General features: G+C 36.6%; 1 protein-coding gene across 4 annotated transcripts in view; it reads left to right on the top strand.

The window, feature by feature from the left end:
- The window catches only part of NDUFAF2 (NADH:ubiquinone oxidoreductase complex assembly factor 2), a 196,859-nt gene that overhangs the window by 87,328 nt on the left and 83,880 nt on the right, over positions 1-25,651 (top strand). For all 4 annotated transcript variants that reach the window (XR_009531446.1, XR_009531447.1, XM_060092922.1 and 1 more), the window contains exon 2: positions 20,264-20,353. Coding sequence is in view for 2 of the 4 variants with exons in the window: in XM_060092922.1 (XP_059948905.1) it covers positions 20,264-20,353 (90 nt within the window). In the remaining 2 variants the exon portion in view is untranslated. The remainder of the gene's footprint in view (positions 1-20,263; positions 20,354-25,651) is intronic.

Consider the following 25,651-nt stretch of genomic DNA (forward strand, 5'->3'; position numbering starts at 1 on the left):
TATGCTGTCACTGTGGTTAAAGGAAAGCCTTTCTACCCATTTATTAATGATTTTATAGTCCTTATTTCATGGAAGATGGAATAAAAGAACAAAGAAAGTTTACTTTCAAAGCAGTTTATTAAACAGGAAGTGAAAAAAAATCAAGATAGACTTGTTTCTTTTCATATTTTTCCCTGCAAAATTGCCTTCTCATTATTAATGAATGAATTCATTTCTTTTTCATATCACAAATTTAAGTGTGTATCTGAATAAAACTTAGTTCTAATATTTTTTAAAATTCCTAATATGTTCTGGAACTAAGTTTAAAAATTCATTCCCTTGGCTCTTTTTTCCCTTTACAATTTGGAGAGTTTTGAAATTATGTTTGAATGGCTTTCAACTGAGGAGATATGTTTTCTTGTTTATCCATTTTAAATAAAAAAACAGATAAATATTCATATCATTTCTTGCAGAATAACTCAGTTGTCAAATTATTTTTGTATCCTGGGGTTAGTGCTTACTCAGATTAAACTTTTTGAAAAGGAGATTGAGTTTAAAATGTGGATGCTCTTTAATCAGATAGGGTGCCTTGAACGATTTCAAAGTCATGGACAGGTTTTGTTTCATAGAAGTGAAGAATGAGGCATTAGGGACTTCCCTGGTGGTCCAGTGGGTAAGACTCCATGCTCCCAATGCAGGAGGCCCGGGTTTGATCCCTGGTTGGGGAACTAGATCCCACATGCATGCCGCAACTAAGAGTTCACATGCCGCAACTAAGAAGTCCGCATGCCGCAACTGAGAACCAACTCAGCCTAAATAAATAAATAAATATATTTTTTAAAAAAAAGAATGAGACATTAGAGTTATAAAATTAAGATTCTTTTTGGATAAATGAACTTTCCTAAGGGTACAGGTAATGGAAATGTTTAATAATTTGCATTGAGAAGTTAGTATTGTCAAAAGCTATATCCCAGGCAGCTCTCTTCACACCATTATACCTGGGCTAATCACCTTATTTCTCAATCTAAGAAAAGTTGATCTTAATCCTAACGCCTGAATAAGAATTCTTCCTGTAACCTTTGTGTTTTTTTTCTTGAAAATGTTGTAGTGGAGAAGTGTCATTCCTCATTCTTCTTTGTGACTTAGATGTTACTCATCCTTTTGGTAGAAGCAATGAGGCAGTGCAAAATATTACATCATCTTTGAGACTGTAAGGACACCAGAGTCTAACCAGAGTGGATTAGGATGGGTGATTTGGGCTTCCTTGGTGACGCAGTGGTTGAGAGTCCACCTGCCGATGCAGGGGACACGGGTTCGTGCCCTGGTCTGGGAAGATCCCACATGCCATGGAGCGGCTGGGCCCGTGAGCCATGGCCGCTCAGCCTGCGCGTCCAGAGCCTGTGCTCCGCAACGGGAGAGGCCACAACAATGAGAGGCCCGCATACCGCAAAAAAAAAAAAAAAGATGGGTGATTTGAGAAGGGAGTGGTGGCAGAGGAACATTCACAATCGGATCTGCTCATTTAGGGTTTGTGGGTTGTGTTTCAAGTCGCTTTTGACACAACATGCAAAGTAAAACTATCCGCCCCTACCATCTCTCTGTGGGAGCCAAGGTATATTTTTAAAAGCCTATATATATTAATCTACAAAATTAAGCATTTTGGACTTATATCAGAATTTTGTATTCTTTGTAATATATATAGAAAGGATTTTAATTTGGCAATTTTAAAGATCAAGTATATCTCTGTGGTATTATAGCCTCTAATTATATGCTATTTGAGTCAATATATTCAAGTAGCCCTTTATTAAAAATAGTATAAATATGTCACAAGAGGACATAGTAATTTTTTATAAACCCCAGTCTTCCTTAATATAAAGAGTTTCCTTTATTAAGAAAGATTTAAATAAAAAAACCTCACTTCTAGGGAAAAGTTGTTTTTAGTGCATGTAATTTAGGATCTCATCAAGTGCTAAAAAGGTATTTAAGGAGTAAGACGTGGATTTTTATCCTCCATCACAGCTAACTGTGCTCTTGACAAGTATTCAATATACCCAGACTTACATTTTAGTTATATAAAGCAGTTTAACTATTTTGGTTGTATATTTGTTGACATTACAGGGTAGTAGAAAATGGTACATGCACAGGCTTTAAAGTCATATGGACCAGAATTTAAATTCCATTTTCTCTGCCAACGAATTGTTTGTCCTTGACTCAAGTTTATATTTAAGTGGCATTTAGTTAATTCCCATTGTTGTGCAACCATTACCTCTGTCTAGTTCCACAGCATTTTATGAGGACATTTTTTAACCTAATGCATAATGTCTTTGAATGAGTGATGAAGGAATAAGTTTCCATTCCTTGGTTTTTAAGAGATTTAAGAAATGGTTTGATGATGATTCTGTTAGGATCTCCCAAGTTTCCTTTCAGTTCTAGTGTATTTTAAAATTATATGGTGAAAATTTGGAGATATGAGTAACATGCTACCCAAACATTCTTAAGTCAACCAGCATTAATTGCTTTCTATTTGCCTGGCATAGAATATTGACTGTCTAATAAGCAGAAGGCACTGTGTTTATACATAGGAGTTTGTAATTCACTTGGAGAACAAGCTACAGATGAAATATATAGAAAAACATGCTTGTTCTTAGTTCTGTGATAAACCCCAGACCTTTTAAATGTGTCCGTTCACTTCCTTTGAGGGGACTACTCCTTAGTTACCAAAAGTTGAAGAATTGTCAAAACAGGGCTGCAAAACTGTAAATTTTGTATGCTCGTGCACACACACACACACACACACACATATGTAACTGTGGTAAATACACATAACATAATATTTACCATCTTAACCATTTTAAAGTGTACAGATTAGTAGTTTTAAGTACATTCACATTATTGCACAACCAATCTCCCAAACTCTTTTCATCTTGAAAAACTGAACTCTATACCCATTAAACAAAAACTTTCCTTTCCCTTCCTTCCCCATTTGTCCCTGGCAACCACCATTCTATTTTCTATTTCTATGAACATAGAAGAAAGTAGGTACCTCATATAAGTAGAATCATAGTGTTTGTCTTTTTGTGACTGGTTTATTTCACTTAGCATAATGTCATCAAGGTTCTTCCATGTTGTAGCATGTGTCAGAATTCCCTTCCTTTTTAAGGGTGAGTAATATTTCATTGTATCTGTATACCACAAATGTTGTTTATCCATTAATCTGTCAATGGACTCTTGGGTTCTTTCCACCTTTTGTCTGTTGTGAGTAGTACTGCTATGAACATGGGTATACACATATCTCTTAAGACCCTGCTTTCAATTATTTTGGTTATATGCCCAGAAGTGGAATTCCTGGATCATATGATAAGTCAATTTTTAATTTTTTGAGGAGAACCATAATGTTTTCCATAGCATCTGTACCATTTTACATTTCTACCAGCAGTGCATGAGGGTTCCAGTTTGTCCACATCCTTGCTGACACTTGTTATTTTCCATTTTTTTTGTTTATTAGTTTTTTTGGGGGGTGGTTAATAGTAGCTATCTTAATAGGTGTGAGGTAGAGTAGTATATTTTAAATCAAACTTTAACACAGAGAACATTATTATGGAATGTACAATCTTGTTTTGAGATTATGGGAAAAGTCTAAATTTTAATATTATGCTAATTGACTGTTTTCTAATCCATTATACCCCAAATGATAGTCCTTGAGGGAGGTTTATGACAGCTTGAGAAGTCAGGAAAACATGCCTGGGTATTGACCAAAACAAAATCTTTTCAAGGTAGTGCGAAAAAAAGTAAATCACAAAATTTATGTATTTTGAACATTATACAGAATATAGCTATCCTCAGAGCAGAGCTGCTAACTTGGTGTAGTGTGCAAAAACAGATTAGGGATTTAGCAAGTTTGATAATATTCCTTTCTCTGACAATTTTCCCCATAATTTTCTACACATAAAAGATTGGTAGGGCTTCCCTGGTGGCGCAGTGGTTGAGAGTCCGCCTGCTGATGCAGGGGACGCGGGTTCGTGCCCCGGTCCGGGAGGATCCCACATGCCGTGGAGCGACTGGGCCCATGCATCCGGAGCCTGTGCTCCGCAACGGGAGAGGCCGCAACAGTGAGAGGCCCACGTACCACAAAAAAAAAAAAAAAAAGATTGGTAAAAAGGTGATATACAATAGTTAGAGGCAGTAATACTGATTGGCAATAAGAAATAACTGGATTATTATAATATAGTGGAATAGTTTCTAAGTCAAAAAACCAATTTCAGTAGGACCTACTTATGTTAAAGTACGATATACAGTCGATCCTTGAACAACATAGGTTTGAATTGCACGAGTACACTTATATGTGAATTTTGTTGATAGTAAATACTACAGTACTATATGTGATCAATTGAATCTGCAGATACAGAGGAACCACGTACGTGGAGGGCAGACTATAAAGTTATATGCCGATTTTTGACTGCACAGAGGGTTATGGTCCCTAACCTGAGCAATGTCCAAGGGTCAACTGTATAATGACTTACTTATAGTTAGTGTGAGATCCAAAGAGAAAGTGAGTACACGGAATGGTGTTTTATTTACTAAAGCAGAAAAAAATCCATAAAGTATTTAAACATTATTTTCATTAAAATGGTCAGATTGGAAATATTTTGCTTTTCAAAGGAATTGGCTTCATTTATCTAAAAATGGTATTATATGGATTAGCTGATTTTTTTTAGTGATGCTAGAAAGATGACATACTATACAAAGTAGCATATATTCAAATGCCCAGAATTATTTTCACCATCTTCCCTGTGTAAAATCCAATTGTCCTTTATTTTATTTTATTTTTCCAATTGTTCTTTAAACTTTCCATTTTCTGGAATGATCCTTCTAATCTCAGTTTTCTTCCTCCTTTGCCCGCCTAACCCCTGTTTGATAGGTATCTCTTATCAAAAGTTTTCCATTCATCTTTACTCCACAGTTTTGAGTACCTTATTTTTTTTTCTTGTGTGGTATAGCATAGGGCATTTTCTCTCTTATACTTGTCTCTCTGTGTTGTAGTCAATCTCTGTTCTTAACCATCTGACCCCTGAGACCACCAGTATGTCTCAGATCAGTAATAGCCAAAGAGAAAAGTTGTTGCTATCATGCTGAGAATTGTACATACCATGTGTCTTGATATGCTTCTGGGAATGTGAGGCCATTAGGTTGTCTGATGTGAGTCATAGTGAAAAAATATTGGCACCATTGAACCAGACTGTGAGCAATTTGAACCTTCTTTTTCTTTCTCCCATATATAGTAAAGTGTTCGACTTATGTACTTTGTGTGTGTATTTATAAAAATAAATATTTATTATATATATATAACTATATTTATAGTTATATATATATTTTAAATGAGGTGAAGAATTTGGATTTTTGCTTTTAAGAAAAATACATGCTGGGACTTCCCTGATGGCACAGTGATTACGACTCTGCACTCCCAATGCAGGGGGCCCGGGTTTGATCCCTGGTCAGGGAACTAGATCCCACATGCATGCCACAACTAAGAGTTCTTATGCCACAACTAAGGAGCCAGTGAGCCACAACTAAGGAGCCCGCAAGCCACAACTAAGGAGCCTGCCTGCTGCAACTAAGACCCGGCTCAACCAAATAAATAAATAAAATATATATATAAAAAAGGAAAAATACATGCAGTAGGATCTTAAGTTTTGTATAGAAAGAGTGATAGAGTTGTGATATAGTAAAACTGTGTTATAAGATCATTCTCTTCCTTCTTCCAGAAAAGACGTGAGATTGAAGACTCAAAGACGAAGATAGAGGCATAAAATTGCAGTGAAAGGAGAAAGTAAAATCAGGGTGAGGGAATAGTAGAGCCAGATATGAGGCTTTAATGTAAACTCTAATTACCTGCACATTTTCTAAGAGTGGACCACAAACGCAACCCTGAGCTTTTTTTTTTTTAATATGTTTGCATATTCTTTTTTTTTGTATATATATAAATTTATTTTTGGCTGCATTGGGTCTTCGTTGCTGAGCGGGCTTTCTCTAGTTGTGGCGAGTGGGGGTTACTCTTTGTTGTGGTGCGTGGGCTTCTCATTGCGGTGGCTTCTCTTGTTGTGGAGTGCGGGCCCTAGGCACGCGGGCTTCAGTAGTTGTGGCACACAGGCTTGCAACTCTGAGCTTTGTAGCAGCTGATTCAAAAGGGGACAACCTTCCAGTCAGAACTTCACGGTGGCTATGAGATCAATCGTCTGTACAACTATTTTGGAGGAGTATGACTAATTTTTGATATATAAAAATAAAAATAGCTTCAGTCATCAGGGTGTGTTCTCTCTATCACATGACTCTACCTTCCTCCCAATTGGTTTCATTCATAGGTAGGTTTTCTCCACAATGTAGCGTGGCTGACCTCAGCAGTTCCAGGTCTGTATGGTCTTTATAGCTCATGATCACAGAGGTTGAGTGTCTTTCTTAGAAGCTCCAACAAAAGTTCTAGGAACATGCTGATTGGCCCAGCTGGAGTCATGTACCCATCCCTGACATACTTTTTGTGGCTAAAAGGATGTAATACTGTGGCCAGACTTAGTTTACATTCCTCCTTTTAGATGGAGGGGTGATAGCCCCACCAAACTCAGTGGACAGAGCAGGATCAAAAGGAATGGAATAATGAATGGTTTCCTAAAGAAAGGATTTCTGAACAATAAAAAATAGACATCAATATAGTATGGTTAGAGAGGTTTTTCTATTAATATAGGCATGAAACAAGAAGGGCCTGGGTGAGGGTGGTGGTGTAATAATGAATGGTTTCCTAAAGAAAGGATTTCTGAACAATAAAAAATAGACATCAATATAGTATGGTTAGAGAGGTTTTTCTATTAATATAGGCATGAAACAAGAAGGGCCTGGGTGAGGGTGGTGGTGTAATAATGAGATAAAAAGAATAAATTAGAGGAAGAGTAATATGTGTATATGTATTTTGTTGAAAGTTTGCATTGTTGGGGAGGGGAGCAGTAGTAAAATCAATTGCAGTTGTTTTAAAATTTTAAAAATTGAAAAAAATTTTGTGATAAAAAACACAATACTGACCAATTTAACCATAAAAATGTAATGTTAAGTATATTCATCTTGTAAAAACAACTGAAGTTTTTGAATTAAGAAATGAGTAAAATAATAGTACTATCAAAAGATTTGAGAGATTTAAAAGGAAAAGCAGTTGAGGCTCAGGAGAGGTAGATGTCATAACTACCGATTAAACAGGCCGGACCATAAGTTTCCAAGTCCTGGGGAGCCAATAAAAGAGTCCTGGACAGGTGATTTGCAAGACAAAAGGTGGTCTTGGCAACCTGGGCAGTTGACATCAGCATTAGGCCATAAACAGGTCTCAGTAGACCATGGAATCAGTGTAAGGGAATAGGGTCTGTCTTTCCACCAAGAATAGGCTCTGTCCAGACAGGTGAGAGCAGTTATGGTTACAATGTATATGGGGCAGAAAGAAGCCCCCTTTCCCTGCCTGTAACAGATTGGGCTCAAATCAGGATTTCAGGAGCAGTTTCTAGAACTGAGATACAGGGAAAAGGCCAAGGGACAAAACCCTTTGCTATTTGATTAGTACTGGCAATAAAAATGACTTCATATTGATCAGTTAGCTTGGGGTATCTTACATGTTTCTCTGCTTCAGCGCAAAATTCCCACAGATGAGAACTTATAGGGCTTACCATGAAGATAGGACAACCTCAAGGGCTAGATACTAAGGATGTATTACAGAAAGATATAGAACTCTGCATAACAGAAGTGTAAGGACATCCAAGTTCATGATTGGAGCTCATTAAGTGGTTAGGGTTATAGATGTAATTCTGGTTATTTTCATCATAGAGATAAAGTTAAAATAATGGGTTTTAATTCTCTCCTATATCATTGGTGTACCTTTAATGAGCCACTGCAAAATAGCAATACATCTCATCATTTTTGAGTGTTCCTCTGTGTGTAGTGCAATATTCAAATTCCACAGGACAAGGCAGATAGATGTTCATCAGCTCTGGAAAGGGGGAAGGGTGTATCCAATATTGTTTTGTATCAGAATTCTGTTCCTTTATTTGCCTTGGAAACCACAGTGAGAGTCTTAATGCTTTTTTATGTTTTTGTATTATAGCAAGTTCCCAACCTACAAATTACTTGAATTCCAAAGTTCCACATAGGCAGCTTGCTTAAATTCAATACATTTTTCAACAGTAATTGTGTTATAAATGACATTTCATTTTCCAGAATAATTCACAAAACCCTTTTAATCCTCGGTTTATCTGAATTGCTGCTTGTTAACAAAAACACATTGGTTAGCAATGGAATCAAGAGAGATGCAATAACTCTACAGGTTTTTAACAGGAGAGATGAAGGAGAAAAAAGAGACGATATACATGAGAAAATAATTTTTTTCAAGTGGGTTTAACTCAGCTGAAATTTTTTTCAAGTGGGTTTAATAATAAATGAAGAAAAGAAGAGCCCAAATTATGCATTAGTCTTTCTGAAGGGCAAGGAAGCAGGTGGTATTTTGGATTATTCCAATCCCTTTGCCAGCCAATAGGTGGTGCTATTGTCGTACAACGGTTAAGTTGCTCTAGGCCCAAAGCGAAAGGAGGATGTGGGAAGTATAGGTGTCAAGTAAGTACCATACATATAAATGTTGCTCAATAAATATGATTCTGCTCATCTTCTAAATGAGTCAGATAATACTGATGAATAAAACCACATTAACAAAATGTTATTGATATGTTGCTAAATTAGACTAAATTATATGATCTCTAGATGCTGGAAACTTAAAAAGAAGTAGCAAAGAGTAAGAAAAAATATTAAGCTTTATCATTTATTACTACTAAAACAGAATTTTTAAGTCCAATTATTTGATTCTTTTGTAGGTAATATCCTGGCATGCATTACCAGTATACTCTTGAATAGAGGCAGTCCCCACTTTTATGTACACAGTAATTTTGGAGATACCCATGTTAAAATAATATTACCATTTCACAAATCTTCACTATTTGTAACTTGTTTTTCTTTATCTTTTTTAATATCAATGGAAAATAAGGAATAAGTAGGTAAAAATAGCAGAATGAATGGTCTTTATTGCAACCCTGACAAGCAAAATGAGACCAATCTTACCTTTTCATGCTCCTAACAGCCTTCCTTTTGGTGAAATCACAGTTTATTAGTGTGTCTTTCTACCAGTGAATCTGGAGTAGAGAATGAAGGTAAAATTTATGTCTAATTTTTAAAAAAATAAATTTATTTACTTATTTACTTTATTTTTGGCTGCATTGGGTCTTCGTTGCTGTGCGTGGGCTTTCTATAGTTGTGGTGAGCAGGGGCTACTCTTCGTTGCGGTGCGCGGGCTTCTCATTGTGGTGGCTTCTCTTGTTGCGGAGCATGGGCTCTAGGCGCACGGGCTTCAGTAGTTGCAGCACACAGGCTCAGTAGTTGTGGCTCTCAGGCTCTAGAGCGCAGGCTCATTAGTTGTGGCACACGGGCTTAGTTGCTCCGCGGCATGTGGGATCTTCCTGGACCAGGTCTCGAACCCGTGTCCCCTGCATTGGCAGGCAGATTCTTAACCACTGCGCCACCAGGGAAGCCCTATGTCATCTAATTTTATAAGTTATTAGCCAAGGTAAAGTTTTGTCATAGAGAAAGTTTAAACTAATGACTAAAATAATGGGGTACTATAAATAAGTTGCTCCTGCTGGAATTTTCTTTCCTGTCTTTCCTTTCACTGCTTGTGATTGGCCTCAGACTACCGCAATCTCTTCCCCTTCACAGGGGCCTCCAGGTCTAAGGGACTGAAGGAAGTATTGAGAATGCTTCTCCAGTGGAGACGTGCTTCCTTGAGGACCTGTGAATTGAAGAGTTGGTTTTCAGACTCCTTTGTCTTCCTAAGGACTTCTTGCTCCAAAGTGAGAGAATGATTTCTTACTGAACTTAATCCTGTCTAAACACTGGAAGCAAGCCTTAAGTCAGGTTCTAGCTTTAAATCATAGCTCCACAACTGAAGTAGACCTATATCACCTTGGGGTATGGAACTGCAGGAAAAATCCTATATTGTCTTACACCTGATTACTCAGGAGTTTGTGACAGGTCACGTGATTAACTATGTGAAAGACATGGTAGGGAGAGAAGCAGTATGATGGTCTTTCTGCTATTCACAAGATCTTGATTTTGTTTAGAGAACCAATATATGTTTATGGATGGATTTCACAATTTCAGAAGTGCAGTACTTGGTCTGAATCAGTGATTTTCACAGCACTCCTTAGGGCTCTAACAGTGTGAGGAGGTTGCCTCCAGGCAAGGGGAGGAGAGAAAAGGTAAATTGTACTTTGGACGCCTGCCGGCCTTAACCAGAGAAGCTCTGCTTTGAACAGTTTCATAAATTCGACCTCTATTAAAGAAGGTATTTTTAGAGACAAGAGGTTGAAAATTATTGACACCTCTGCCTCTTTCCAACTGAGCCTAATTTTTGTACTCATAAATCTGGTTCACAAATACTTGTAAAGTTCCTGTTAAGCTGATGAATATCAGGTTTTATTAAATGATTATGTGGTCTTTTTCTATATCAGAATAGATTGCTGTTCATTAGTAAGTAGTGCGTGATGGTAACCAAATTAAATAGACTAATGAAGGGTACTAGTAATTTCATGGACTAATAAATAAATATGTATATTTTAAAATTAAGACATGTATCACAAAATGTACTTTATTTTCACTAAATTATCCATATTTAAAACTCATATATTTTATGAGTTACTAATGGTAGCTAATAGTGCAGTCCTTGATGCTTTTAAGATCTTTTTTCTTTTTTAATTAATTAATTTATTTTTGGGTGCATTGTGTCTTCGTTGCTGCGCGTGGGCTTTCTCTAGTTGTGGAGAGTGGGGGCTACTCTTTTTTTATTATTTTATTATTTATTTAATTTTTGGCTGTGTTGGGTCTTCGTTTCTGTGCGAGGGCTTTCTCTAGTTGTGGTAAGCGGGGGCCACTCTTCATCGCGGTGCGCGGGCCTCTCACTATCGCGGCCTCTCGTTGCGGAGCACAGACTCCAGACGCGCAGGCTCAGTAGTTGTGGCTCACGGGCCTAGTTGCTCCGCGGCATGTGGGATCTTCCCGGACCAGGGCTCGAACCCGTGTCCCCTGCATTGGCAGGCAGACTCTCAACCACTGCACCACCAGGGAAGCCCCTGCTTTTAAAATCTTTGATAGATGACCAAGTAATATTTGATTTCTGTGAAACTGGATCTAGAAATCAATCAAGTAATCAGCCATATCATATACATTTCAAATGTGAAAATAAAGTTTGGGCTAGGCCCAAGCTTTACAAGTGGATAATTCTCTAAATTCTGATAATATTTGCCACTTTAAAAAATTAATTCCTTCAGTTTCTCTCTTTACCTCTCTATTGACAGCCCCAAGTGTTCAAGTTGGATTCTCAAAGTGGAAATCAAATACTTGATTATATTGATTTATACCACACTGTGAGTGTTTGCTAATTTTGAGAGGAGAAAATACTCCTCCTTTTTTTATTAAGGGTGTACCATATTGGAATTTGCTTGGTTTAGTTAGCAACTTTCACTATAAAATGAAAATTTTTTTCCAGTCAGTCATAAATTTCCTCATTATAAGATAGTCTTTTTAAAACCTGGAATTTCCATATGATAATAGCTTAAAGCCTATTTAATTTGGCTACAAAAATACTTTATCCCCCCTTTATTTTCCTTCCTTTTTTATGTGTATTGAAGACATTTAACTCATCTGTCATGATTCAGATGTAGTCACAGCAGAATCACCTAATGTTAGTTGTTTTTGTTATTTTCTTAAATGCTCAAATTCTCAATATAAATATACTTTATACATTGAAGATAATTTAGCTTTACAAAGAACTGTAGAATGTATTTGATGAATAAAATACTTTCAAGATACTGATTTCCTACACATCAATCAAAACCTGAAATGGCTGCTTCTCTTTCAGCTCTTCAAAGTGAACACATTGTTACATGGACTAAATAGTATGAATCCATCATTTGAATTTTTCTTTTTAATAATTACCTCTTTTGGGAGGTGAGGGGCAAGTGTAATACAGCTGCACTTTTTCTGAGAATCAAAAATTCCTTGCAGTTTAGAAAGTAAATGATTTTTTATGTAACATTTAAGTGTTTTTATTTTTTAAAACATAATAATTTTCAATGTTTGATTTCCACAGTAATGGAAAGGCAGTAAATGAGGTAAAATATTAGACATTTCTAAGACTTATGTGCTTGATTTGGGACTAGAATCAGAAATCAGAAAACCTGTTTAACTTTTGACTTTGAATCTTTCTAGATTATTGTAATAGACTCTTTTAATATATATTTGTTGGTTGAATAACATTTTGGAAGTTTAAATTTTTGTTTGCTTATAATATTACTGTGGAACTCTTAAAAAAATAAATAGTAAATAAGAGTTTATTGTCCATGTGGAAAGCACAGATACAATTTGCATTAGATTCATCCTTTTTTGTACGCGGGCCTCTCACTGTTGTGGCCTCTCCCGTTGTGGAGCACAGGCTCCTGACGCGCAGGCTCAGCGGCCATGGCTCACGGGCCCAGCTGCTTCGCGGCATGTGGGATCTTCCCAGACCGGGGCACGAACCCGTGTCCCCTGCATCGGCAGGCGGACTCCCAACCACTGCGCCACCAGGGAAGCCCCCATCCTTTTTCTTAAATTGTGATATTCTTCCTATGTACTTTTATATAATTTTGGATTTTCTAAGATAGAAGAAGCTGAGATTCCTTCTGGGAAAACTGTAAGAATGGGAAAGCTAATAAGATTTTAGGTAGTCCATTGAACTAGTTGGCAGTCTTAAAAATTCTGAAAGCTTATCTGGAAGTTCTCTTTAATTGCTTTTAAAAAAGTATTACCTGCTGAGACCTGCTGAGATGGTCTTCCATGCTCACATAAATATATGTAGAATATGTCAAATTATAGGCTCATCAGTAGGAATGCCTCATTTGATCACTATGGGAAAATAATAGCTTATGATAGTTATGAATAAAATGTTAGTTTTTAATTGGATATCTGTAATGATACCATGTGCAAACTTTGTAAATGCTAATTTTAAAATCTTAAATGGAAAATGCATACTGTTGGGAGTCAGAAAAATACTTAGGTACAAATACTGGCTATACTACTTTAATTAGCCATGTATATTTGGATAATCTCATCACCTGATGCCTCTTTTTCCTCATCTCTAGAAGATTGTTTTAAAGATAAGAGATAACATATGAAAGGCAACTAAACATTGCCTGGTACATAGCAGGTTCTTAATAAAAAGAATTCTACATCTGAGTAACTTCAGTCAAATTATGCTTTAAGTCATATGGAAAAATGACTTTCAGTGTAAGGATTCTTATTTTAGTACTCTTAATTGACGTTTTTAAAAAAAATTTACAAAGGTTCAGAATAACAAGGTTTAAAGTCCCCAAATCTAACATATGTAGTATGGTTCTTGGCTTTCAATAGCCCTTGCTTTCATATATTATGCATTGACACTTCTAAGCCTCCTTTCGTATGCAAAATTCAGTCTTTTATACATCACCACACAAACTGATTTAGAATTATCACCTGGTTTGCACTGATCTCTGCCACTGGGGTAAAGGGCCAGACATCAGTCAGACAGAAAGGGTCTTACCTTGGCCATCCTACCTACTTCATTACCATTCCTCCAAGCCAGGGGCTCCTGTCAGGCATCCAAGGCCTGAATCTTGCTTGTTTTCAGGGGGATAGCTGTCTCAGAGATGTGTCACTTTACTCAGCCCAATCTCTCTTTCCACCCCAAAGTCACCTCAGAATTCCATTCATCTCTCCTCACAGTGCCCCACCAGTGGGAAATATTGGGCTGGAAGTAGACAGCTGGTTGAAAACCCTCACCAAGATCACACGTGCTAGTGGGTCACGACCAATATAGGCCTTCACCTTTGATTTGGTACTGATGGAAGAAAATTCCTTTTCCACTATAATAGATGTCTTATGAGTTCTGGTGCTTCAAAATTTAAAGATTAAAGCCTGCTTAAATATTTTCCCTGGCCTGTGTGGATGGATTAAGGAAGGAGCAGTGGCCCAGGGAAGGAGAGATGTCTAAGTCTGCTGGTGCATTCTTCTGGACCATTGGTGGCACCTGCCTCGGACTGGTACCTGTCAACGGTCTTACTCATCAGTAGGATCACTAAGACCCTAGGAAGGCAGTATTTGAGGTACCAAATTAGAAATTTTATAAATTTCTAACCCAAGCATCCTTTTAATGTGTAAGTCTTGTTTAGCTTTCAAATGTCTAAGAACACACTGTAGGTAGAGGAAGGGGAGATTATTTCTAAATAAAAAACAAAAGACAGAATCTCCTGCCATTAATGATTCTTGCAAGAACCATTCTTTATCAAGATGGTTACAAAATGATGATTTTCCAGCTCTGGCATTTGCTTCACATTTACTCTTTAGCACTGTGGTAAGCAACAGCTCCTTTATCTCTATTTATTTACTTATCCATCTATTTATCTATATCTTTAGTACTTTGCCTTTATGGGTTCCTTTTTTTTTTTTTTCCAGTGGTATATAGTTCTTAAGCGTTTTGGTCTCAGGATCCTTTTAAACTCTTCACGATTATTGAAAAAGCTTTGTTTATGAGATATGTATTAATATTTATCATATTGAAACTGAAACAGAATTTTTAAAGTGTTTAATTCATTAAAAATAACCCTAATAAATGTAATAAATGCTTACAGAAAGAATATATTTTTGATCAGAAGTAACTATACTTTCCAAAACAGAAACATTTAAAGAAAAGAGTAGCATTGCTTTGTTTTACACATCCCCTAATGTGTGGCTTAATAAAAGACAGCTAGATTTTTCATATCTGTTTCCTCATTCAGTATGTTACTATATCACATATCATGTAGCCTCTGGAAAACTCCACTGTACATTCATGAAAAAATCAAAGTGAAAGAGACAAATAACATCTAGTATTATTAAAATAGGTTTGGCCTCACAGACACCTTAAAAGAGTCGTAAGTACCCCTCAGACTTCCCTATCACACTTTTGACAATTGCTGGTCTATAATTCCTGGATTATTTTGGTGCTCAGCTTATCCCAGATTTAGCCATTGTCAGTTAAGCTGGCCCTTAAGCTGGCCCTTAAGTCCTTGTGATAGGCCCCTATTATTATTATCATTGTTTTTTTCTTTCTTTCTTTCTTTCTTTTTTTTTTTTTTGAGAACTCTTGTTTTCTGACATAGCAAGATGCTCCAGGCTCATCTTGAACCCACCCTGCCCTAGGCCTGGAATCAGCCATTTTCCTGAGGAATCCTGGTTTCTTTTGGTGGATAATGGTATAGAGGCCAAGATTTGGGCTCTAGGGGTCCTTATTGCTATTAAGGTCTTTGCTTCTAGGCTCTTTCTGCAAATAGAACCAGGAAAATATATACAGATGTATACATGGAAATACATATATCTGTGTATAAATACTTATCTATCTTATTTATCATAAGTAACTGATATCTCCAGTTTCAATCTGACCCCTGTACTTTTTTACCTTTCCCCATTACATATCTGTATGTCCTTCTACAATGAGAACCCTGCTTCCAATAACATTAATACGTTTACTCATTTGCTGAATCATATATCTAAAGTAGTTTCAGAACTGCCTCGCCCATACCACTACAGAAAACAAACATACTACAAACAGTTCAGGATGTGTTTGCAGTTCTTTTCATTCCTGAAACTTAGGGTACATAGGCACATACCACTTTCTTTTCTTTCCCCATTCAGTATGGTTATGTTATTAGTCTGAAATAAAGTTGGGTTTATTTGTTTCAGTTTGCTTTCATTTCCTTTTTTTTTTCCCTTTCACATCCATGTTGATTTAATTTTTTGAATATACAGAACATTAGCATGCTTTCAAACTTATTGAGAAGTATATACTCAGACAAGTACCACTCCCTTCATACTTCTAAGATCTCTGCCCTCTTCTTTCAAACCTAACATAAGATTGTACATAACATAGGATTTTATGAAATGAAGGGTAAACACAATCCAAGCAAGACTTTGATGTTCATCAGCTGTTTCCTATCCACAGGAATTTCTTACTGGTATGTTGATTCCTATGCCCTGTATCACTGTATGTTCTGCTGGGCCTGTCTCTATAGACCAGTGTGGTTTTCGAAATGTGGTCTACAAGATGACTTCAGCAGGTACAAAGACAGCCTGTTACATTTTTAAGATATATCTATTTTATGTATGTTTGAACACAAAATACAACTAGTGTATTGAGTCAGTGATTTCATGGGGTTTCTTTGGGGGGGTAAGGTAAAAAGTGAATATTGAAGAAAAAAGCAAGCCTAATTAAAGAAAAATATTAGGAATGTAATACCACAAAGTGTGACCAAAATTGCAAAGCTGGCACTTGAATTACTGAAGTTGAGGACTCTCTGCTCTAGCTCATCTTTCCCGAGTCTGTGTCCAGGGTTCTTACTCTATCCCAGAAACCCAGTAGAACAGATGAAATCCATCTTTTACCTAAACCCATTATCTACCTGATACCTGAAAGGGAATCTTGCCTTTTTTTTTCTTTTAACTGAATGGATTCCATGTTTTTTTTAAATAAAGGAATAGCTGTCGTCATAGGGCAATTAGTTCAATGACAGGTAGCTTTAAATTTTTTTAAGTGTGGGAAATTGTACTGTTACTTACACAGTCTTTAAATCCGTATACCATTGATCATTATGATCTACCTGAATTCAAACTTTTATTTTGACTGTTTTAATTAAATCTAATATTGTTTAATATTAAGTAAAACACCATGTAAATATGGTGTTTTACTTAATACTCATTGAGTACACTGCTGTCAATTGTTTATTGTTTTATTAGGACTTATTAAACCTACACATGTATTAGATTAAAAGTTTTTGTTATTAAGTTAATATTTTTTTATTTATTTTATTTATTTATCTTTGGCTGCTTTGGGTCTTCATTGCTGCGCGCGGGCTTTCTCTAGTTGCGGCGAGCGGGGGCTACTCTTCGTTGCATTGCGTGGACTTCTCCTTGCGGTGGCTTATTTTGTTGAGGAGTACAGGCTCTAGGCTTGCGAGCTTCAGTAGTTGTGGCTCGCGGGCTCTAGAGCACAGGCTCAGTAGTTGTGGCACACAGACTTAGTTGCTCCGTGGCATGTGGGATCTTCCCGGACCAGGGCTCAAACCCATGTCCCCTGCATTGGCAGGCGGATTCTTAACCACTCCGCCACCAGGGAAGTCCCTAAGTTAATTTTTAAATGTAAATTAGACCCTAAAGTTTTGACACTTGAGTAAATACTTAAATTTGCTCCATTTACTAGATGGAAATTGTTTTTGCTATGAGAAGTAGGATTGTCTTTACAACTCTTGTATGAAAGCATATTAGAATGAGCAAGTGTACAATTTGTGCATAATTTCTTACTCAGTGGGAGGCATAAGTTTTATTCCCAATTCATAAAAATTGTACAGAATGGAGTAGTCTTAAAACAATTTATTTGGAGGGAAAAGCCCATATCTGATTACCAGGAGTTTATTCAATAAATTAATGGCCTTATTTTATATTGCTAAAGATGTGTACATGCATTTCATAAACCTTTGATGTCATCTATTTGTAAACAAAGGTTTTTTTTCAGCAATTATCTGTGACTAACTCATGAATTACTCTTCCTGTCTTTCCATATACACACAAATAGGTATGAATGTTGATTCTTAAAACTCTTACGATACCTTAAAGGAAGTGTATAAACTTGAGGGTAGGAATAAAAAGTTAATTTTTATGTCACAGACATATAGATATACTTACTTATATATGCATTTAGTGGTGCTGCTGGAAATGGTAGACCTCTCTGTTCTCTCCCTATGCACTAAATTTCATTGACATACACTTAAAAGCTTATAGAACACACATGTACTTTCAGAAGGCCATCTGTTAGCATTTCGTATTTTAGATGATAATTTTCTTTTCTGTACTTGTTATTGCTAAAAAGATATACTTATATCCTGGTATTTAGATAAGGAATTTATGAAGACACAGATATTTTGACTCTTTCAAACGTTTTGAAAATTGTAATGTAAACATACTTTAGTAAATTTAGTCTATGCTAAATTTATGGTAACTTGTTATTATGATGTGTTTATATATGTGGATATAAATAGCATTTTAGTAAAAATATATGTATATATGTTGAGCCTCTGCTATGAGAGTAATGCAGCTGTCATTGTTAGAGGCTCCTTTTACCCTAATTCTTGTCCCTACAACCTGGGGACTTTACTACTAATCCCTTATCCTCCTGTGTATTTATTGGATAAGATAAGCAAAAGGTAACTCCTCTTTATAAAACTTGGAGAACCTCTGTATTAGGATTAAATCAGCACAGTTAAATGAGTCCATAATAAAATGCAGGGATTCCCTGAGCTCATCTCAGAGTTATTAGCCATTAATGGCTTGTCTAGGAAATCCTAGCCTTTCACTTACTATTACTAAGGCAGAGGAAATAAAACTAGCCACTCAGTATTCTTAGGCTACCCTTTTGTGGCTCCCTTTCTCCTGCACAGTCACTCCTAGAAATTTCCTTGTCTGCAATTGAAGGATTTTTTTTTTTTTGCCGCGCCTTCCTTGCGGCATGAGGGATCTTAGTTCCACGACCAGGGATGGAACCCATGCCCCCTGCATTGGGAGCGCAGTCTTAATCACTGGACTGCCAGGGAAGTCCCGAAGGAATTTTTTAATGTAGAATTCAGGTAGTTTAGGGGAGAGATTTGCAGGCAACAAAGTCAATTTCTTGAATTATGTGACCCATTCTATTTGGCATAGTGTAAGATTGGCCTAGGAGTGGGAAGAGAAAGTGGTATTTTGCAAGGCCCAGATTTCTCTCCCTGACTGGTCTGACCATTGTTAAGCCATACTTCTCCTCTCATCATTACCTACCAATACCTTCTCTGTTTTAGCCTGCATTCCCTGGAGTAGGCAGGCACATTTGTTAACTGTTGGGAAATAGAAACTTACCTGGTTTCTTCAGGATCAAAGTTTCAATGACAAAGTAATATGTTTTGAAATCACCATTTTGACAAAGCTGCTGCTGCTTTGAAAGGATATAATCAAGGCTCTTTTTTCTAATTTATATATAGTTGTTTAACAATATTGTGTTAGTTTCAGGTATACAGAAAAGTGTTTCAGTTTTATATATATATATATATATATATATATATATGTATATATATATATATACTTTTCAGATTGTTTTCCATTATAGCTTATCATAAGATATTGAATATAGTTCCCTGTGCTATACAGTAAATCCTTGTTGCTTATCTATTTTATGTATATTAGTTTGTGCCTATTAATCCCATATTCCTAATTAATCCTTCGTTTTCCTCCCTTTCCCCTTTGGTAACCATAAGTTTGTTTTCTATGTCTGTGAGTCTTTCTGTTTTGAAAATGAGTTCATTCATATTAGTTTTTAGATTCCACAAATTAGTGATATCATATGTATTTGTCTTTCTCTTTCTGACTTACTTCCCTTAGTATGATAATCTCTAGGTCCATCCAAGTTGCTGCAAAAGGCAATATTTCATTCTTTTTTTGTGGCCAAGTAATATTCCATAGTGTATATATATATACCACATCTCCTTTATCCATTCATCTGTAGATGGACGCTTAGGTTACTTCCATATTTGGCTATTGTAAATAGTGCTGCTATGAACATTGTAGTATATGTATCTTTTCAAATTAGAGTTTTCATCTTTTCTGTATATATGCCCCGGAGTGGGATTGCTGGGTCGTATGATAACTCTGTTTTTAGTTTTTTAAGGAACCTCCATATTATTTTCCATAGTGGGGCCATGAATGTTGATTCCCTTAGGCAGTAGCAGCAGCCACTAGCACCTCTAATATATATACCTGCAGAGTTTGAAGGAGTTAAACATTCTGTTGTTTATTAAAATGTTTTTTATTGGCCTGCAAATTAAGTGGTTTCTCTTTTTCTGTACACAGAATCTAGACTTATTCTACCAAATTAATTTTGCATACTATGTAGGAAATTTATAATTTCTGAAGTAGTCTAGAAACTGCTTTTTCTAATATACCTAATTCTAAATGGAATCTGTTCTTTTCCCTGTTAATTCTCTTATCATAGGAGAAGGTGTGTAATATCTAAAGAGAAAATATTTCATGTAGTAACTACTGTGTCATGGGTTCATTTAAAAATGTAATAATCACTTTTGTCTTACAGGACAAACTATTCGAGAGAAAAGAATTGTAGAATCAGCAAATAAAAGAGAAATAGACTATGAAGTAGGGGATATCCCAACAGAATGGGAAGGTAAGTTTCTGATTTTAGTAGTGTCTTCTGGAAGGCAAATAGTTTCTACACAAAATCAATAAGAGCATAACATTATTTCATGTTCTTTGCAAAAACTTTTACAATCTGAATCCATGAAACTTTTTTTAAACTTTGCATTTCTTTGAAAGTTGTGAAGGTGCTACATTTTAGTAAGGGAACATAGTGAAAAGAACTATGAAGCATTAGCAGAGCTGGGACTAGGGTGAGGCAAGCAAAGCTTCTTAGATGCAGAATTGAAGAAGGCATCCACTTTGATATGCTGGCCCTGCACTTATACAACCCCAGGATTTGAATTCTGTTTCTGGCACTCTACCCACATGAACATGGGAAAGTAACTCATACCTCTCAGTCTTAGCTTCCTCTTTTAGAAATTGTGGATAATACTTGCTGTAGATGCCATTTGGAATATTTGTTCAACTTACAGTGACCCCATTAGCTGCCCCCATGTTTAGACAAGGATGGACACTTGATCCCTGTCAGGACTTTGGAATTAAGGTAAAAAAATGAAAGGAAGAGAAAATAGTAGCAGTCTTTCTATAAGGCTGGAATAGTATCATATGAACTTGGAAGCACATGGGTGGCTATCTTCAATCCACTATCTAAACTTTGTTGCAGAAAAAAAACTTCTTTATCTACTAAGAAGAAAATGGAAACCAGTCTGCAAAGAGAAGTACAGTTAACCGTTGAACAACACAGGTGTTTGTTTTTTGTTTTGATTTTTTTGTTTTGAACAACACAGGTTAGAAGCAGGTCCACTTATACGCAGATTTTTTTCAGTAAGTTCATACTATGGTATTACACGATCCGTGGTTGGTTGAATCTGCAGATGTGGAACTGCAGATATGGAAGTCCAACTGTTAAGTTATAGGTGGATTTTTGACTATGAGGGGGTCAGTGCCCCAATCCCTGTGTTGTTCAAGAGTCAACTCTATGTATCAAGGCAGAGAATATTTCCTACGTTTTCAGCAACTTTCCAATTCCCAGTTCCATTTCTTTCTGAATGAAGTTCATCTGCAAGTCTGCCTTCAGGTTCTAAGTGCCATCCCACATCTGTGTTATAAATTTCCCCTTGTTTCTTACCAGTTCTTAGCCTAGTGCCTGGCACATAGGAAAGCACATAGTAAGTGCTCAGTAAGTATATATTAAATACTTGAAATCTAGCTTGAGTTAACCCTTGTTATTTGAAACTAAAAGAACCTTAACTAAAATACCAATACCTATCTTATATATCACCTAACATTTGTCAAGTGTTTACCTGTATACCTGTATATGCCATTGCTTTACAATCATTATATTGTTTTAATTATCACAATAATCCTATGAGGTAGACACTGTAGTTATACCCATTTAATAGGGAATCTAAGTTCTAGAAAGATGAGATAAACTGCTTGGGTAATACAGCTACAGACTGTAAGCAGTGGACCCTTTGCTTCCTGGTGGGTTTAGCATTATACCTAACATATGGTAGCTATAAGCATTGAGTTAGTTTTATGTCAGCATGTGAGTGTAAATATTTCCCTGGACATATCTTTTCCATTTTTCTTTATTAGCTATGAAAATAGTAGAACTATGAGAAAAGAACATTAAAATGGGTAGATACCAGGGACTTTTTGAAGAAATACAGAATATAAACTGGCAATGTCCAGGAGTAATTGAGCTTTCTTTCTTTTTTTAAAATATTTATTTATTTAATTTATTTTTTTTGGCTGCATCGGGTGTTAGTTGCAGCATGCGGGATCTTCGTTGAGGCATGCAGTATCTTTCATTGCGGCACAGGCTCTTCATTGTGGCCCACAGGTTTCTTCCTAGTTGTGGTGCTCAGGCTCCAGGGCATGGGCTCTGTAGTTTGCAGCACACAAGCTCTCTCGTTGAGGCACATGAGCTCAGTACTTGTGGCACGTGGGCTTAGTTGCCCTGCAGCGTGTGGGATCTTAGTTCCCCTACCAGACATCGAACTCATGCCCCCTTCATTGGAAGACGGATTCTTTACCACTGGATTACTGGGGAAGTCCTTGAGCTTTTTTATTTTAACAGACTCTCCAATGTTATAAGCGACATTTGCAATTCTCAAATAATGCTTACACCTTCTTATAATGAACCTATTTTATCATTTTTTCTAATAGTAATATAGAATTAAAATGTTTATAGAAATAAAGTAAGTTATAAATAAATAGGTAGTGACTCATTTTTAAGCGTTTGAGACTTTCAGAGAATTAGAATGAAATTCTAATGCTTTTTATGGCTCTGTCCTGGTCTTAATAATTCAGCATAACCCTCCCATGGGGCACACCCTTAAAACAAATGTGTCAACCAAACATTGAAACAAAAATTATTTTTATAGTGTTGCAAATCAATTAAATGTAAAAAATAAGAACTCCATACCATGAAAAAGTAAAGTAAAATATAAATAAATACACAAAACACTGTATACAGGAAAGGAAAGAAAAAAACTTAAAGTGAATAGTGTCAACCCCAAGTGAATCTGAAGTATTTTCAGGTCCAGATGAATACTGTATTTGTCAGTTGTTAGTAGCAGAATACAGGTACCCACAGGCTGCATTTCCTGCCATGATATGTATTCAACGGTTCACCCTTTTCATTCATTTATTTAATAAACATCTATTGAGGACCTCTGAATTCATGGAGTTTACATTCGGGAGTGGGAGAGTAGGTGGAAGAAAGATAATAAATCAGATAAATAGCTATATAGTATGTTAATGGCCACAGAAAATAAAGCAGATAAAGGGAATAGGAAGTGTTGGGGAGGATTTTACAGTTTTAAATAGTATAAAGAAATGGCCTTGTTGAGAAGATGACTTTTTTTAAATAAATTTATTTATTTTATTTATTTTTATTTTTGGCTGTGTTGGGTCTTCATTGCTGCACACAGGCTTTCTCTAGTTGCGGTGCGCGGGCTTATTGTGGTGGCTTCTCTTGTTATGGAGCATGGGCTCTAGGTGCGTAGGCTTCATTAGTTGTGGTGCGCGGGCTCAGTAGTTGTGGCTCGCAGGCTCTAGAGCGCAGGCTCAGTAGTTGTGGTGCACGGGCTTAGATGCTCCACGGCATGTGGGATCTTCCCAGACCAGGGATCAAACCCATGTCCCCTGCATTGGCAGGCGGGTTCTTAACCACTGTGCCACCAGGGAAGCCCCAAGAAGATGACTTTTGAATAAAGGCAGAAGGAGCTGGTCATGAAGATAAGTAGCAGAGGAGCATTCCTGGAGAGCTAGTGCAGAAGCCCTGAAGCAGGAGCATGCTCAGGTTTTTAAGGAACAGCACAGAAGCCAGCATGACTGGAGTAGAGCCAGAGGGAAGGTAATAGATGAGGTTAGAAAAGTAACAGGTTGCTCAATCTTGTAGGCCTTACAGGCCATTATAAGGACTATGGCTTTTACTCTGAGATTGGAAGCCGCTGGAAGGTTTTGAAAAGAGTAGTTGTATGCCCTGAATTATATTTAACAGGATCAGTCTGGCTGCTGCATTGCAAAGAGACTGAGGGGGGGCATAAAGAAAACTTGGAGACAGTATGCTCTTGTAATAACTCAGGAAAGGGCTAATTGTGGCTTGGACCAGAGTAACAGTGAGAGTGGAAAGAAGTAGTTGCATTCTGGATCTCTTGTAAAAGTAGAGCCAATGAGATTTGCTGACAGATTGGATGTGCAGTGTGAGAGAAAGAGAGCAGTCAGTGATGACTGTTAAACTTTTGGGCCTCACCTGGAAAAGTGCAGTTGCCATTGACTGAGAGGGGCAAGACTGGAAGGAGCACATTTGCGGGGGAAATGAGATCAAGTTTGAAAACGAAGTTTGAGATACCTATTAGATGTCCAAGTAGAGGTATTAAGTTGTATATAAGCTAAGAATTTGGTGGAAAAATTGGGGCTGGAGATAAAATGTGGAAGTTGACAGCAAATAAATGGTATTGAAAAGCCAGGAGACAGGATGAGATCAGGGAATGTGTGTAAATAGAAAATGAGAAGTTCATACCATATGATCCAGCAGTCCCACTCTTGGGCATATATCTGGAGAAAGCCATAATTCAAAATATACATGTACCCCAATGTTCATTGCAGCACACTTTACAATAGCCAAGACATGGAAGCATCCTAAGTGTTCAACAACAGAGAAATGGATAAAGAAGATGTGGTACATATATACAATGGAATATTACTCAGCCATAAAAAAGAATGAAATAATTCCATTTGCAGCAACATGGATAGACCTAGAGATTATGATACTAAGTGAAGTAAGTCAGAGAAAGACAAATATCATATGATATCGCTTATATGTGGAATCTAAAAAAATGGTACAAATGAACTTATTTACAAAACAGAAGTAGTGTCATAGATGTAAAAAACAAACTTATGGTTACCAAAGGTGAAAGGGGAGGGGGGAGGGATAAATTAGGAGCTTAGGATTAACATATACGCACTACTATATATAAAATAGATAATAGGACCTACTGTATAGCATAGAGAACTCTACTCAATATTCTGTAATAACCTGTATGAGAAAAGAATCTATAAAAGAATGGATATATGTGTATGTATAACTGATTCACTTTGCTATACACCTGAAACTAACACAACATTGTAAATCAGCTATACTCCAGTAAAAAAAAAAAAGAATTCGAAAGAAAAAAAAGAAAGAAAATGAGAAGTTCCAAGACTGACCCCCTAGGCTATAACAGGGTTTAGAGACAATGAAGACAAAAAAGGAGCAGCCAGAAAAGTGGGAAATAAAAGAAAAAGTGTCAAGGAGGAAGTAATGATCAATCATGTCAAATAAGGGCGAAGAATTAATTCTTTGCTTTAAGAACAGGAAGTCACCGATCCTGACAAAAATAGTTCTGCAGAGTGTTAGGAACAAAAGCCTGATTTTAAAAAAAGGAATAGCAAGAGAGAATTTGGAGAGAATAAGTATAGATAATGCTTATGAGGAGTTTATCTGTAAAAGAAAGGAGAGTGTTGAGGCAGTACCTGCATGGGAAAGTGGAGTCAAGAGAGGAATTTTATTATGTTTTGTTTTAAAGACAGTGGAAGTAACCAAATTTTTTAATAGTGATGAGAAAGTTCCAGTCAAAAAGGAATCATTAATGATGCAGGAGGAAGACCTTGAGAAAACAAGATGGGACAGGATCTAGTACACTTGTGGAAGAATTGGCCTTTGACAAGAGCATGGAAAGTTCATCAGGAGTAATAGCAGAAAAGTAGAATATATAGTCACAGATGCAGGTAGATCATGTAGTGGTAATAACTTGTATACATTCTCTCTTGATTC

Source organism: Mesoplodon densirostris, chromosome 3 (genome assembly GCF_025265405.1).
Source record: "Mesoplodon densirostris isolate mMesDen1 chromosome 3, mMesDen1 primary haplotype, whole genome shotgun sequence".
Lineage (NCBI taxonomy): Eukaryota > Metazoa > Chordata > Mammalia > Artiodactyla > Ziphiidae > Mesoplodon > Mesoplodon densirostris.